The sequence below is a fragment of the Myotis davidii genome, unplaced genomic scaffold (assembly GCF_000327345.1).
Source record: "Myotis davidii unplaced genomic scaffold, ASM32734v1 scaffold710, whole genome shotgun sequence".
Classification (NCBI taxonomy): domain Eukaryota; kingdom Metazoa; phylum Chordata; class Mammalia; order Chiroptera; family Vespertilionidae; genus Myotis; species Myotis davidii.
This window is the reverse complement of record NW_006284328.1, coordinates 1,390,113-1,403,227: the sequence shown is the minus strand read 5'-3', so window position 1 is coordinate 1,403,227 and position 13,115 is coordinate 1,390,113. Positions and strand designations below refer to the sequence as shown.

The 13,115-nt window shown below is 60.7% G+C and overlaps 1 protein-coding gene across 1 annotated transcript in view; it reads left to right on the top strand.

Moving 5' to 3' along the window:
• The window catches only part of CDK18 (cyclin-dependent kinase 18), a 24,930-nt gene that overhangs the window by 9,502 nt on the left and 2,313 nt on the right, over positions 1-13,115 (top strand). The window contains exons 2-14 of the mRNA XM_015569267.1: positions 6,341-6,613; positions 6,821-6,828; positions 6,933-7,232; positions 8,044-8,100; positions 8,898-9,012; positions 9,157-9,251; positions 9,500-9,562; positions 10,144-10,267; positions 10,371-10,491; positions 11,141-11,238; positions 11,462-11,567; positions 11,688-11,730; positions 12,557-12,728. Of these exons, the coding sequence (XP_015424753.1) occupies positions 6,367-6,613; positions 6,821-6,828; positions 6,933-7,232; positions 8,044-8,100; positions 8,898-9,012; positions 9,157-9,251; positions 9,500-9,562; positions 10,144-10,267; positions 10,371-10,491; positions 11,141-11,238; positions 11,462-11,567; positions 11,688-11,730; positions 12,557-12,728 (1,549 nt within the window). The 5' untranslated portion in view covers positions 6,341-6,366. The remainder of the gene's footprint in view (positions 1-6,340; positions 6,614-6,820; positions 6,829-6,932; positions 7,233-8,043; positions 8,101-8,897; positions 9,013-9,156; positions 9,252-9,499; positions 9,563-10,143; positions 10,268-10,370; positions 10,492-11,140; positions 11,239-11,461; positions 11,568-11,687; positions 11,731-12,556; positions 12,729-13,115) is intronic.

Sequence of the window (13,115 nt, the reverse complement as noted above, 5' to 3'; positions counted from 1 at the left end):
AGGGGAGCGACAGCATCAGAAAGCCGCTGAGGAAGGGAAGTCTCGCAGCCTGGTAGGTGGGTGGGAGGTTAGGTATTATCCCCATTGAGCAGACAAGGAAACTGAGGCTTGGGTGTCTGCCCAGGTGGCAGTGCTGGGGGGTGGGGGGGAGGGGAGAGCTGGGATTTCTCCCAGGACTCCAAACTGCAGACTTTTGGAGAGCAGGCCTGGGCGGCATGGGGCGGTCCCTGTGGGACGTTCCATCAGGTGGGGGCTGCAGGGGCTGAGCCCCCAACACTGGGCCTTCCCACCTGGCGTCCTTCCTATAGGTTAGCACAGCGCTCTCTCTCTCTCTCTCTCTTTCCTTCTCTCTCTCAAGGCCTTTTCCCCTCCCCCCTGCTTCCTACATTCCAAGCAGAGGCTGTGGAGAGTCCTGTCGCTGTGTCCAGGGCATCTGGCATTGGCAGGGTGATGCAGGCCGCGCAGTCTTCCTAGATTCTTGCCACCCAGAAGGCCCAGGCTGGCCGCCTCTCATGCAGGTCGGAGCTGGGCGGGGCGAGGTCAGCGATGAGGGCTCAGGGCTTCGGCTTCTGCCCTTGCCTCCTGGCTTCAGGCAGCCACGGGATGACTGGCTTCCCCTGAGGTTCCTCCCAGGCAAGGAAACTAAAACCTCAAGCAGGGCAGGGTCGGTTAGAGGGTGAAGGACGAGATGCTATCTGCGGCTCCCGGCAGGCCAGCACCGTTCTCACTGTTCTCACCATGTCTGAAGTCTCAGCTCCTGACGGCTGCGCCCTTGGTCAGCTGTGGCCTCTGGTTCTTTTGAAACCTGCAGGGGGCGGGCAGCAGAGGGTGTCAGCAGGAGGTGGTCAGCCTTGGGACTAAGGGTCAGACCCTCTGGGCTTCAGAACGTGGGCAGTTGGAAGTGATATCCTCCAGCCCCTGCCCCTGGGCCCACGGAGACTGAGATCCCAAACAAAACAAAACAGAAAGGAAGTGGGAAGTGTCCGACGTGCACCCGGCACATGGTACGCACTCCCTGGGCTGAGAAGCAGACAGCTGTGCCTGCTGTGTGTCAGCAGCAGGAGGCGGGGACCAGAGCGGGCCCGCGGGCCCTGCGCTTTGATGGAGGGGCACCCATGGTCCTGGAGGCTCAGCGAAGCTTCTGAAGACCCGAGACCTGAACTGCACGCAGGGGTGTGGCCTGCAGCAGAGCTAGGGTGGTAGGGAGGGGAGAGGGATGAGCAAAGCTGGAGAGGAAGGGGCCCAGATCTTGAAGGACCTTGGGTGCAGGCTGGGAGTGGGGCTTTATTCAGGAGGAAGGCAAAGGGGCCCCTCATAGGGGTCTGCTGGGGGACCTCCAGCTTGCTCCCTGGAGGTTAAGAAGGGAAGCTGACCCCCACCCTCCTCAGAGCACCTATGGGCTGTGAGGGCGCCTGTGAGGGGTGTCTGATGAGCCTTAGATGGGGCCCCTTTGCTGGCACGTCTTCATGTCTGAGCAGGAAAGTGGAGGAGAGCTGGCATTTGCTGGGCATCTCCCTGAAGCTGGTGCCGTGTCATGGCAGCTCACGCGGCATCTCCATGCAGACGTCCTCTGGACATCAGACACTTGCCCAAATCCCACTCCTCCCCAAGCCATGCAACCCCTACTCCCAGCATGCCTCATGCCCATCCTTCCCATTGCTCTGGCCCGAAGCCTCAGAGTCCTGCTTGGCCCCTTCCTCACAGCCCATGTGCAGTCCTGCGAGTCCCTTTGGCTTGCAGATTCCTCCAGAATCCCACCTCTTCTCCCCATGCCCACTGCTCCCACACGGACCCAGGCTCCGCCATCTCCCTCTGGACCCCTGATAGCCTCCTGCCCACAGTCTGTTCTCAATACCACAGCCAGAGGGAGCTGTTTAAAATCTAAGTGGTTCGGCTGGTGGGCTTCAGTGATTGAGCATCGACCTATAAACCAGGAGGTCATGGTTCGATTCCTGGTCAGGGCTCATGCCCAGGTTGTGAGCTCGATCCCCAGTCGGGGGCGTGCAGGAGGCAGCCAGTCGATGATTCTCATCATTGCTGTTTCTCTCTTTCTCCCTCTCCCTTCTTCTCTAAAATCAATAAGATATATATACTTTGAAAAGCAATATCTCATTGTAAAAAATAAAAGAAAATCTAAGTGGGATCACATCTCTCATCCGCTTGAACCCGCTCAAGTCCTGAGGGGTCCCAACATGATCTGCTCTGCTCGGTGCTCCCCTCTGGCCGCCTCTCCAGCCACAGCCACCCCTCCAGGTCCCACTTCTGCCTCAGTACCTTTGCTCCTGCTGCTCCCTGGCTCACCTGCTTCCCCAGATTCCACATGACTAGCTCCTTCCCTGGCCTACTTGGCATTTTCCCAAGAAGATGCCACCTTCTCAGGGAGGCCTTCCTACCCACCCTACTTAAAGTTGCCACGCCCCCACCTCGCACACCTTCGGCTGTATTTCCTCCATTGCACTTGTCGCCACCTAACGTTCTGTGTACTGTTTATTTTACTGTCTATGCCCACCCTCCCTGCCTTGATTAGAACGTAATGAAGGTGGGAAGGAATGTCTGTTTTGTTCACAAGATTCCTGGGGTCAACAACCGTTCCTGGCACATAGTAGTTGTTCAATAAATAATTATCAAATGAACGACCAGAGCCAAAGCAGAGAATTACGTAATGTCATCGCCATCCTCCAGCCTGCTGGTGGTAGCACCAGGTTTTAAAACCTGGGCTGAGCTGGGCCGCAGGAGGAAAGAGCACCCACAGCCTCCGGCACAGGGAGGGGCAGTGGAGAGCATTCGTTAGGAGACCACACAGGCTCCTTTCTCCTCCTAACACGGCGACACCCGGAGACTCTGAGCAAGTCAGTTCCCCTCTGTGAGCCTGGGTGCCCCCGTGGCCAGCGAGGGGGTGGGACGGTGCCTTGTGCGACGGTCCCAGGACTCAAGCCCTTTCTCCTGGGTGCGCCTCTGGGCAAGTGTCTGTTTCCTCCTGGCCCGGCCCCTCCTTCCTCCTGTGCCATCCACTCCTCCTGCACCAGCTGGACGTTCTGGGCTGGCTGGTGTGTGCCCAGGAGGAAGTGGCAGGAGGTAGGCTGGGAACTTTTCAGACTTACCTGGGCATGGGGCACAGGAAGGAAGGCCTGCCGGGCGCTCTGCCTGCCCAAGCCCGCAGCTCCCCACTCTGGAGAGGGCTGTGCCCCTGCACCATCCCCCACCCCACCCAGGCCAGCTTCCCTGGACGCCTGTCTCCCTCTTCCCCTGGCACCAGTCGCACGGGGACAGCCCCAGATGGCTCCCTGGCCTGGGGACAAAGGCCACACTGTGCCCAGCCCTGGGCTGGCCTCAGGCTGGGTCACACTGAGTCCTTCTGTCCCCATATGGGGGTGGGGGCAGACGCCACAAGGTGACAGGCCATTTTCCCGTCTCCCTTCCCCCGCGACCCCCAAATCTGAGGAGCTGACTCTCCCAAGGGAAAAGTGACAGAGGCATCTTGTGTCTTGAGCTAGGAAACAACAGACCATTCACTGCCCAGGCTGCCCTGTCACACCCAAGACCCTTCTGGGTTCAATGCCCCGATTGTCCCCAGCAGAGAGAGGCAGCCACTCTCTGCCATGGTCACCACCCCTGCCACCTGCTCCCTGTCTCCATCCGGAAGTCCATCCCTACATCTGACCTCCATCGCTCCCGCCACAGTGACAGCCACTTCCCCTTGGGCTCTCCTCGGGCCAGTGGAGGACAGCTGGTCCCCATCTCTCTGCCTCGCTTGGCCCCACACTCCTGCTTGAGTCAGCTGTCCCCCCCCCACCTCACCCCCATCCCCCCACAACCCAAGTGGGTGGCTCCTTGCTTCTGAAGGAACAGGAGGAGAGTAGGTACCATTCAGGGCTGGGCTCCTTTATCGTGTAGAAGTTGGAGGCCTCTCTCCCAGAGGCTTTTAATGAGCCCCCTGCCCTCCTACACAGCGAGAGCAAGGACGTGAGATTCATGGCGGCTCCTGATGGATTCCTGAGCACAAACCCATCGCTCCCTGCCAGAAATCCCAGGCGGCAGGACGGCTTTATGGGGGTCCCCTGTTTTCAGAAGGGGGCGTGGCTGGCTCTCTTGGCAGAGCTCAAACCTCAGGGAGCCAAGTGCTTGGCTCCCCCTACCCCCCCGGGTAACCCTGGTCGAGTCTGGGGCGTCAGTCTGTGCCTGACAGACATTTCCTCCCCTTCTCGGGGTCCTCCGGCTCCACTCAATGTGCTCTCCACCCTCGGCTCCTCCCCAGCTCGCTCTCAGGGGTCCCCATCGCAGCCAGGCGGGCAGTGGGAACCTGGACACATCACCCTCCCTGTCCTGGGCCGCAGGTGCTTCCCCACCTCACGTCAGATCCGTGGAGATGCTTTTAAGATGCATTTTCCCGGGCGTCATCCTCAGAGCCTCAGTTCCAGAATCTGAGGGTGAGACCCAGGAATCTGAATTTTTAGAAAACATATATTTTTATTGCTTTCAGAGGGGAAGGGAGAGGTAGAGAGAAATAGAAACATTAATGATGAGAGAGAATCGTTGATCACCTGCCTCCTGCATGCCCCACATTAGGGATCAAGCCTGCAACCCGAGCATGTACCCTGACCAGGAATCGAACCGGGACCTCCTGGTTCAGAGGTGGACGCTCAACCCCTGAGCCACGCTGGCCGGGCAGGAATCTGAATTTTTTACAAAGCTTCCTGGTGATGCTGGTGCTCTGCCAGCCTTGTAAACCACTGACCCTTATAACGGAGTCATCCCCGTACTCCTGTCATGCTGGGCAATGTGAGTCACAGGTGGGGTAGGTGTAGGCCCCCGTGTCACTAGGCCCATATGCCCCTCTGGCACCATGCCTGGCACGCAGTAGGTGCTCAGTCCTCGTTTGTTGAGCTGAACTGAGCGAGACTTCGGGGCCCACTGGCCAAGGGAGTCTTAGCTGGCAGTGCAGACCGAAGGCCTGGGTTCTGAGAGGCACAAGCCCGAGGAAGGAAGCTTGGCCATGCCCAGTGTCGGGGCTCCGGGGAGTTTGGGGACCAAACTTGAGTGCATTTGGGGGCAGCCAGGAGCATTCAGGCCCATGGAAGGGACCCTTTTCATGGTTCCTTCTGGCTGAGGACAGAAGGATGTGATCATTAGGCAAAGCAAACATGTTACTGACCCATAATCCCTTAAACCAGGAGGATTCAGGAGGGGCCTGGTTGCCTTGGCAACCGGGTAGTAGCCAGTGACAGGGCTGAGAGCATCCTCCGGGGATGGGCTGTGTCTGGTGCGTGGGTAAAGCTGGAGGAGGGGGAGGGCGGCCCCTCCCATCACAGGACTGGCCCCCATGCCTTCCTGGCAGATGTGGGTGGGGGCCCTTGCGAGACTCCTGGGTCCCGGCCCCACTGCAGCCCAGGGAGTGTGGGCAGAGCAGGGTGAGGGGGCGGCCACAGTGGGAGCTTATGAAACCCTGGCGGGGAGGAGGGACAGCCCCGCTCTGGGTTTTCAGGGCAGGACACAGAAGGAAGGGTCTGCGGGAGGAAGCAGTGCACAAGTCTCCTCACTCTGAGGGCAAGGGGGCTGAGGAGCTGCAGGGAGAACCCCTCTGGCTGGGCAAGGGCCCCCCAAGAGCCAGCAGAGCGGCCCGCCCCTCCCCCACTGTTCTCTGCAGTGGACACCCTTCCTGCTTGGGGCTCCGTGGGGGACCCTCTGTGTGTCCCCTGAGACCTTCAGCTGCGCCTGAACTCCCACATCTCAGCTGGCGAGATGGGGCTGGGCCAGCTCAGATGCACACACCTCCTCCCTCACTTTCCCTCTCTTCTGTCTCCTGGGGACCCAGGACGAGCCAGCGAGGAACCTCCAGGTGTTGGTATGAGGATGAATGGGGTTTGGACCAGACTCTGTCACGAGGGTGTAAGCCGGGCTGATACTTAGCTTATAGGCATCCATCAGCAAGGCTTACCGGCTGCTGACATGTCCAAGCTCACACATAAGTTGGTAAAGAGCTGCTGGCCCGAGGGCCATCGGGTTCTGGTGCCCTCCCTCACTCAGCCTTCCTTCCAGAACTCTCAGATCTTCAGGAGCTAAAGGGTTACCTCCTGGGCCGGGGGGACCTCCAGGACCCCCTTGGCATGCCATGCTGCTATTATGAGCAATGCCGTATGGTTCTGATTGATCCTTATTGTGAGCATCTCCCAGGAGCAGGGAATCCTGGTGGATTCACACGGGGGAGAGGGTTGGGAGCTGGAACCTGTGAAGACTCAGCCCTGGCTCCCAGGGCAGGGCCACAGAGCTTGATGGAAAGACCAAGACCCGCCATTCCCTGTTGCCTTGTTCTCATGGCTGGCTCTCCTCACTTCGGCCTCAGGACCTGCTGCCTGGTCCGGGCCGATCATGAATAAGATGAAGAACTTTAAGCGCCGCTTCTCCCTGTCCGTGCCCCGCACCGAGACCATCGAGGAGTCCCTGACTGAGTTCGCAGAGCAGTTCAACCAGCTTCACAACCGGGACAATGAGGGTGAGGGCACTCCCCCCCAAAAGCCCCTCCTTGCCCTCGACCACGCAGACCACACCCCACACCCCACATCGTCACTGCTGGCCTTGGGGGAGGACAGAGGGAGGATGGGGACTTCCCTCCGGGGCAGAGGGCCAGGGCGGTTCAGATTCCAGCTCTGCCATTGATTAGCTCGGTGACCTTGAGCACCTTTCTCAACCTCTGCATACTGCAGTCACCTTGTGTTAAAATGGTCACCGTGAATATTAGATGAGCTACCTTGTGCCACGGGCCTGGAACATTCCTGGTACATAGCAAGGGCCAGACAACTGGACTATTGTTCTTATGACCCAGGTACCCAAGTGCATGAAAAATATGCGTCCAGAATCATAGTGTCCACAGGAGCCTCAGTGCACAGGTGGGGACACTGGCCAGAAAGGGGAAGGGGCCTCCAGAGCTCATGTAGCAACAGGCCGGGTGTTCACGGAGGTCTCTGAGCACATGGTTGAGGCAGCTGGGAGCCTGGGTCGCAGCCTGTGGCTTGGCCCCGCGGAGTGGCTCTACAGGGAACGCCGGGCCCAGGGTGAGAGGCAGGGGTCTCACAGCACCAGCTGCCCACGTCTCATCCTGGCCACTGCAGGACATCAGTAAGAGGCTCTCTCTGCCCGCGGACATCCGCCTACCCCAGGAATTCCTGCAGAAGCTGCAGCTGGAGAGCCCGGAGCTCCCCAAACCGCTCAGCCGCATGTCCCGCCGAGCATCCCTGGTGAGTCCCCAGGGCGGCCGAGATAACCAGGGGGGGACACCCTCCTCCAAACGTGGACACGCACCTGGTTTGGCTTCTTTGGGCTGAAGCCGCAGCTGTTTCTAGAGACGGTCCCGAGCCTCTGGCGCCACCTGCTGGTCAGAGCAGATAGAGCCCTACATCCTTGGTCAACATTCACTCTAGGGCTGGGTCCCACCAGGGCTGGGGCTAGGCCTCCTCTGGGCCCCAGGGTCTCCACTAGAGCGAAATCAATAGACCCGCTGGCACGTGCTCTCCAGTCCTGGCTGCCATCCTATTTCCTTGGGAGCATCTTCCTAAACACGCAGACTCTGGTTCCCACGCTAGATACCCACAGAATCAGACTCTGGGCAGTAGGGCCCAGGAATCTGTATTGTTAAGGGTTGGGTATCACTGAGTCAGAGGAAGGGTGCTGATGAGAGAGGCTCCTGGGGTGGTGGGTTCTGAACTGGGCATTCGAGGTGCAGGGGAGGGAAAGACAGAGTTCCTGGAGCGGGTAGCCCGAACAAGACAGAGATAGACAGGTGACGTGTGCTGAGGCAGAACCCGGTCTGCAGCCCGGGGCTCCACACCCCCCACCGCTGGGAGGAAGGAACCCGCACTTCCAAAGCCTTCCTCCTTTAGCTCAGGGATGGAGGGGAGAGGAGGGGAGGGAGGGTTTGTGGCCTCCGTCGTTCTCTCTTCCCGATGGGGGTCTCCCTACCTTTGCTCCTGGGGAGGTGGAGTGGGGGAGGTGTGGTCTCGGGGCTGCTGGGGCCTCCAAGCTCACAGGACCCTACGTCTCTTCTCTCAGTCAGATATCGGCTTTGGGAAACTGGAAACATATGTGAAACTGGACAAACTGGGGGAGGTAAGAGACTGGGTTTGGTCTTCTCAGGGCAGCCAGCAGGATGGTTAGGAGTGGCAGGGCTTTCCCTGGGCCTCCCTGACCTGCCCCCTCGCCGCACCTGCCCACAGGGGCACACGATCTTGGCTGGGCAGCTGGGCTCAGCCTTTGGCAGGTGCTGGGGGGGCGGGTCCAGGTGCTGGAGGAGGGTGTGAGGATGGAGTGGCCCATGGGCCCTGGGCAGGATCCAGTGTATTTTTTTCATGCCAGTATTTCTTGTCTGAGTTCAAACCGAACTTGACCATGTACTAGCTCTGGGGCCTTGGGCACGTTCTGCGACCCCTCCTTGCCTCCGGTTCTTCGTCAAATGGGGATTCTAACTGGTCCCCCTTACAGGGCTGTTGAGGGTCGAAGCGGTCACTCTGATAAGCTTGTGGACAGCACTCAGGTGCCTGGCATGTAGCTAAGCACTGTCAGCTGTTTCTGTGATCATTGCACCAGGCTTTATGTTCAAGGCTGCGGGGGGCAAAGGGCTACAGAGAGGAGGAAGGTGGCCCTTCCCCTGCAGAAACCCAGAGAGACCCACGCAAATACCAGCAGCAGGAAGAACAAACTGGCGTGACAATAGAGGGGCCCTGGCCTGCTGGGGGCTGGGGGCTGGGGGAGGACAGTTCGCTCCGAGCGGGAGGAGTGAGGGATGCTTCACAGAGAGATGAAGGGAGAAGGGGGAGTCACAGCCCCAGCAGGGGCACAGAGGGGGGCCCTGGGCAGCGGAGAGCCGCAGCTGAGTGTTGCTGGGGCCCCGGGGTCCTTCTCCCAAGGGCACCTACGCCACCGTCTTCAAAGGGCGCAGCAAGCTGACGGAGAACCTGGTGGCCTTGAAGGAGATCCGGCTGGAGCACGAGGAGGGGGCGCCCTGCACGGCCATCCGAGAGGGTACGGCACCCCCGGGTCCTGACCTCCTGAGGGCTCCTGGGAGGAGTCTGGGGGTGCAGGTCATTGCAGGAGTGGGGTCATTGCAGGAAGAGGGGGTGTGAAGGGCACATGGGGTGCTGGGACCCAGGCGGCCTGTCTCCCCAGTATCTCTGCTGAAGAACCTGAAGCACGCCAATATTGTCACCCTGCACGACCTCATTCATACGGAGCGGTCCCTCACCCTGGTGTTCGAGTACCTGGTGAGTTGGGAGCTTCTACCCCTTGTGGCGGGGGGTGGGGGTGGGGGTGAGAAGAGGGGAGATTGGGGATGTCCCAGGTCTTGTTCGAGAATCAGGTTCTCAGATGTTCCAGGCCTAGGGGCAGCTTGGAGCAGGGACCTGTCCCACTCCTGGGCTTCGGCCTACGCCAGGATGGGGGTGGGGGGGCGGGGGGCGGGGTTCCAGCCCGGCGTCAGGACAGGCCGGGGCTGAGCGGCTCTGTGTTCCAGGACAGTGACCTGAAGCAGTATCTGGACCACTGTGGGAACCTCATGAGCATGCACAATGTCAAGGTGAGCGCCTCTGGCAGGGACCCCGCGCTCAGGCCCCGCCCATCTCGCACCCACCTGTCCTCATGCCCAGCCTGGGAACTCACTCACCTCCAAGGGCCCTGGCTGCTGAGGCTGCTCAGAGCTTCAAGTGAGGACGGAGGGAAGGCGCAGTGCCATTCGGAGAGGACCAGGAGCTGTGCTGAGCGCCTCAGCCCACCATACAGACACATACCCTCTGCCGCCATCTACCCCCCAACCCCCACCCCAGCATGAGTTTCTCCACCTGGCAGATGGGAGCATGAGTTACCTGGCAGGGTGAAGGGAGGCTTCTGGATGGATGACCTCTCCTGGTGTTTGTCAGAGCGTCAAGCGCATACATCCCCACATGCTGGGCTTCCTGGCCTGGAACTCTCTGCCCTCCCCCATCCCCGCCTCCCCCGTGTACCTGTTGCTCTTCCCTCTGGATGGGGTTCCCGGGGGTGGGGGAGCCCAGTTGGCTCTCCGGGTCCCTCACCCTGCCCAGTCCCTGTCCCCATCCGAGGCCCAGCCATGGGACACGTTCCCTCCTTTCCCTGCCCCCCTTCTCTTCCCTCCCGCCCCAGATCTTCATGTTCCAGCTGCTCCGGGGCCTCGCCTACTGCCACCGCCGCAAGATCCTGCACCGGGACCTGAAACCCCAGAACCTGCTCATCAATGAGCGCGGGGAGCTGAAGCTGGCAGACTTCGGTGAGGACACAGCCCCAGGGCCGCCGGGAGTCCGCCAGTCTCCTTAGGATGCGGGCGCCCTGCAGGAGGGCAGGCTGCGGCTCAGTGACATGTCTGTCCCTAGGACTGGCCCGGGCCAAGTCGGTGCCCACGAAGACCTACTCCAACGAGGTGGTGACCCTGTGGTACAGGCCCCCCGACGTGCTGCTGGGGTCCACCGAGTATTCCACCCCCATTGACATGTGGTGAGTGAGCGTCCCGGGACCTGGGGAGGCGGCGGGAGGACCTCCCACATCTCCACACTCCCTTTGGCTGCCCCACGTGGCATCCTGGTGAACTGGATGCTAATGGGTGAAGTCTGAACCACACTGGGGTTCCCTGTCTCTAAGTAGACCCCTCTGAGCTGTGCTTCTGAAGTATTTCCCCGGGGTCCCCAGGCTCACCGGAGGCCCCACTGTGAAGACGATGATCTGCCCAAGCAGATCGACTGGACGTTTTGGAAAGAATATATTATTTTAAAAATTTGCATGGATATTATTTGTTATCCTATGAACTCAAAAACCAAAACTAAAACCCAGGTTTCCGATGAGTGCCCTGGGGGTCTGCAGGAGAGCGGATGTATGACTTGTCTCCTCTGGCCGGGAGCACAGAGTGGACAGGGTTTGAGACAACACAGCTTAAGGAACTGCCACGGGGGTGCTGGCCGTGCAGACACAAACCCCACAGAGTGAAAGGGGAGCGGGCAGCGCGCCCTAGAGCCCGCCGACGCCCCCATAGAGGCTGTAGTGGGGGCTGGGCCACCCACCCCAGCGCCAGGACGTCCTGAGCCCCCCGGGGCAGGGCATCGTGGGGGAGCAGCCGGCCCTGACGCGCGCTGCCCGTTGCTCCCCGCAGGGGCGTGGGCTGCATTCACTACGAGATGGCCACGGGCAGGCCCCTCTTCCCCGGCTCCACAGTGAAGGAGGAGCTGCACCTCATCTTTCGACTCCTCGGTCAGTCTCCTGCGCTCCCCCAATGTGACCACCAGGGGGCGACAGAACTCTGTCCCGCCCAAGCGCATAAAGGGACTGGGACGAGCCTCTGCACCTGCTCACAGCAGGGCGAGGACCCAGGGGCCTTGGCCATTTTCTGTCTCCTCCCTGACATTGCACCCCTCCAGGTCGCCCTTGTCCCTGGCCCCTCACCAGGCCCCCCACCCCTTTTTTGTCTCCCTAGGGACCCCTACAGAAGAGACGTGGCCCGGAGTGACGGGCCAGTCTGAGTTCCGTGCCTACAACTTCCCCCGGTACCTCCCCCAGCCGCTCATCAGCCACGTTCCCAGGTAGCCTGCCTCCCCAGCCTCCTCTCCTGCTTGTGGTCCTGGCTGCCCCTCCCGGAGGTGCACACACCCTCCCTCCCACCCCGCCCAGGCCAGGCCTGTGCCAGCTCCTTCTTCCCGCAGGTTGGACTCCGAAGGCATCAACCTCCTGACCAGCCTTCTCCTGGTAAGTGTGCCCGCCGCCGGGCCAGGAACGGGCAGCCAAAGACAGCTGGAGCCCACGACCCACCCCGGCCCGGCACCCACCTCTGTGCTCACCCGCTCACACGTCAGGACTGTCCCTTCCTGGCCACTGTCCATCCCCCATCCCCCCACCCAGGCCCAAGAGAAGCACGATTTCCCCGCTGACTTGGAGTGGGGCGCACTCAGAACCAAAACCCAATTCAAACTCACTGAGTGGCTGTGTGGCTTGGGCAAGCTGCGGACCTTCTCTGTGCTTCAGTCTCCTCCACGCAAAGTGCAATCGGTCATCCATGTTTTATAAGATGGCCCTGAGGCCAAATCGAGATTATGGAACACACTTCCTCTGGGCATGTCCTTAATCGTTAAAGCACACTGAAGAGGGTACTTGTTGCTGTGACATGTTGCTGTTACTGTTAACGTTGTGATCGCGGTTGCTTTAGCGGCTGCATATCCATCCCCAGAGGAGGTCACGCTCCCTAGGTCCCATGTCTCGTTTTCCTGCTGGTGGGCCCTGGGCTGAGGCTGCCTGGGGCTGGGCTGGAGCTGGGAGCTGGCAGTGGACCCCAGGGCCTCTCAGTTTGGGCGCGGGCCCCTCCCATGGGGGGAGGGGCACCCCAGAACCCGGAAAGGGGGCAGCAGGTGTGAGCAGAAGAGCTGTAACCAAAAGGCCAGAGGCCCTCGGTCCAGCTGCACAGCCTTGGGCCAGGGCTTCCCCTCCTTCGGTTCTCATTTGTGAGCAAACGGCCAAACTGTGAGTCCGAGACTCTGCCTGAAAGGCACAGTCCTAACTGAAGGGGTTCCCCAGCCAGGGGGCGCACCCAGCTCCATGCTCTCTGGGTGTGGGGCGCCGGCTCACAGTGCAGGGCCGGCTCCGCCCAGCTCTCTCCCTGTCCTCCCCTCCAGCTGCCTCCATCTTCTCCCTGAAGGAGATCCAGCTCCAGAAGGACCCAGGCGGCCGGGGCCTGGCCTTCCAGCAGCCAGGTAGGGCCTGTGCGCCATCCCCCATCCCTCTCCCCCCATTAGTAGAGGAGACAGGACACGCTGCTCCCCCTCATCGGGGAACAGAGATGGGGCCCAGCAGCCCCTCTTGTGATGGGAAATCAGTATGGCCTCCTGGACGTTGGCTTCTCTTCCGGGGGCCTGTGGGGAGCTGGTTTCCCTATCTCCAGCCCAGGCTTCCTTCGGGCCCCTCCCACAGGGGCATCTAGCTTAGCTTAGGGGCACCGCTTCCCAAGGGGTCCCTGCAGCCCGCCAGCCGGGACCCAGCCCACCCCTTTTTTTCAGTATGAATCGAAGAGCCGCATATCAGCAGAGGCAGCCCTGAACCACCCCTACTTCCGGTCCCTGGGAGAGCGTGTGCACCAGCTC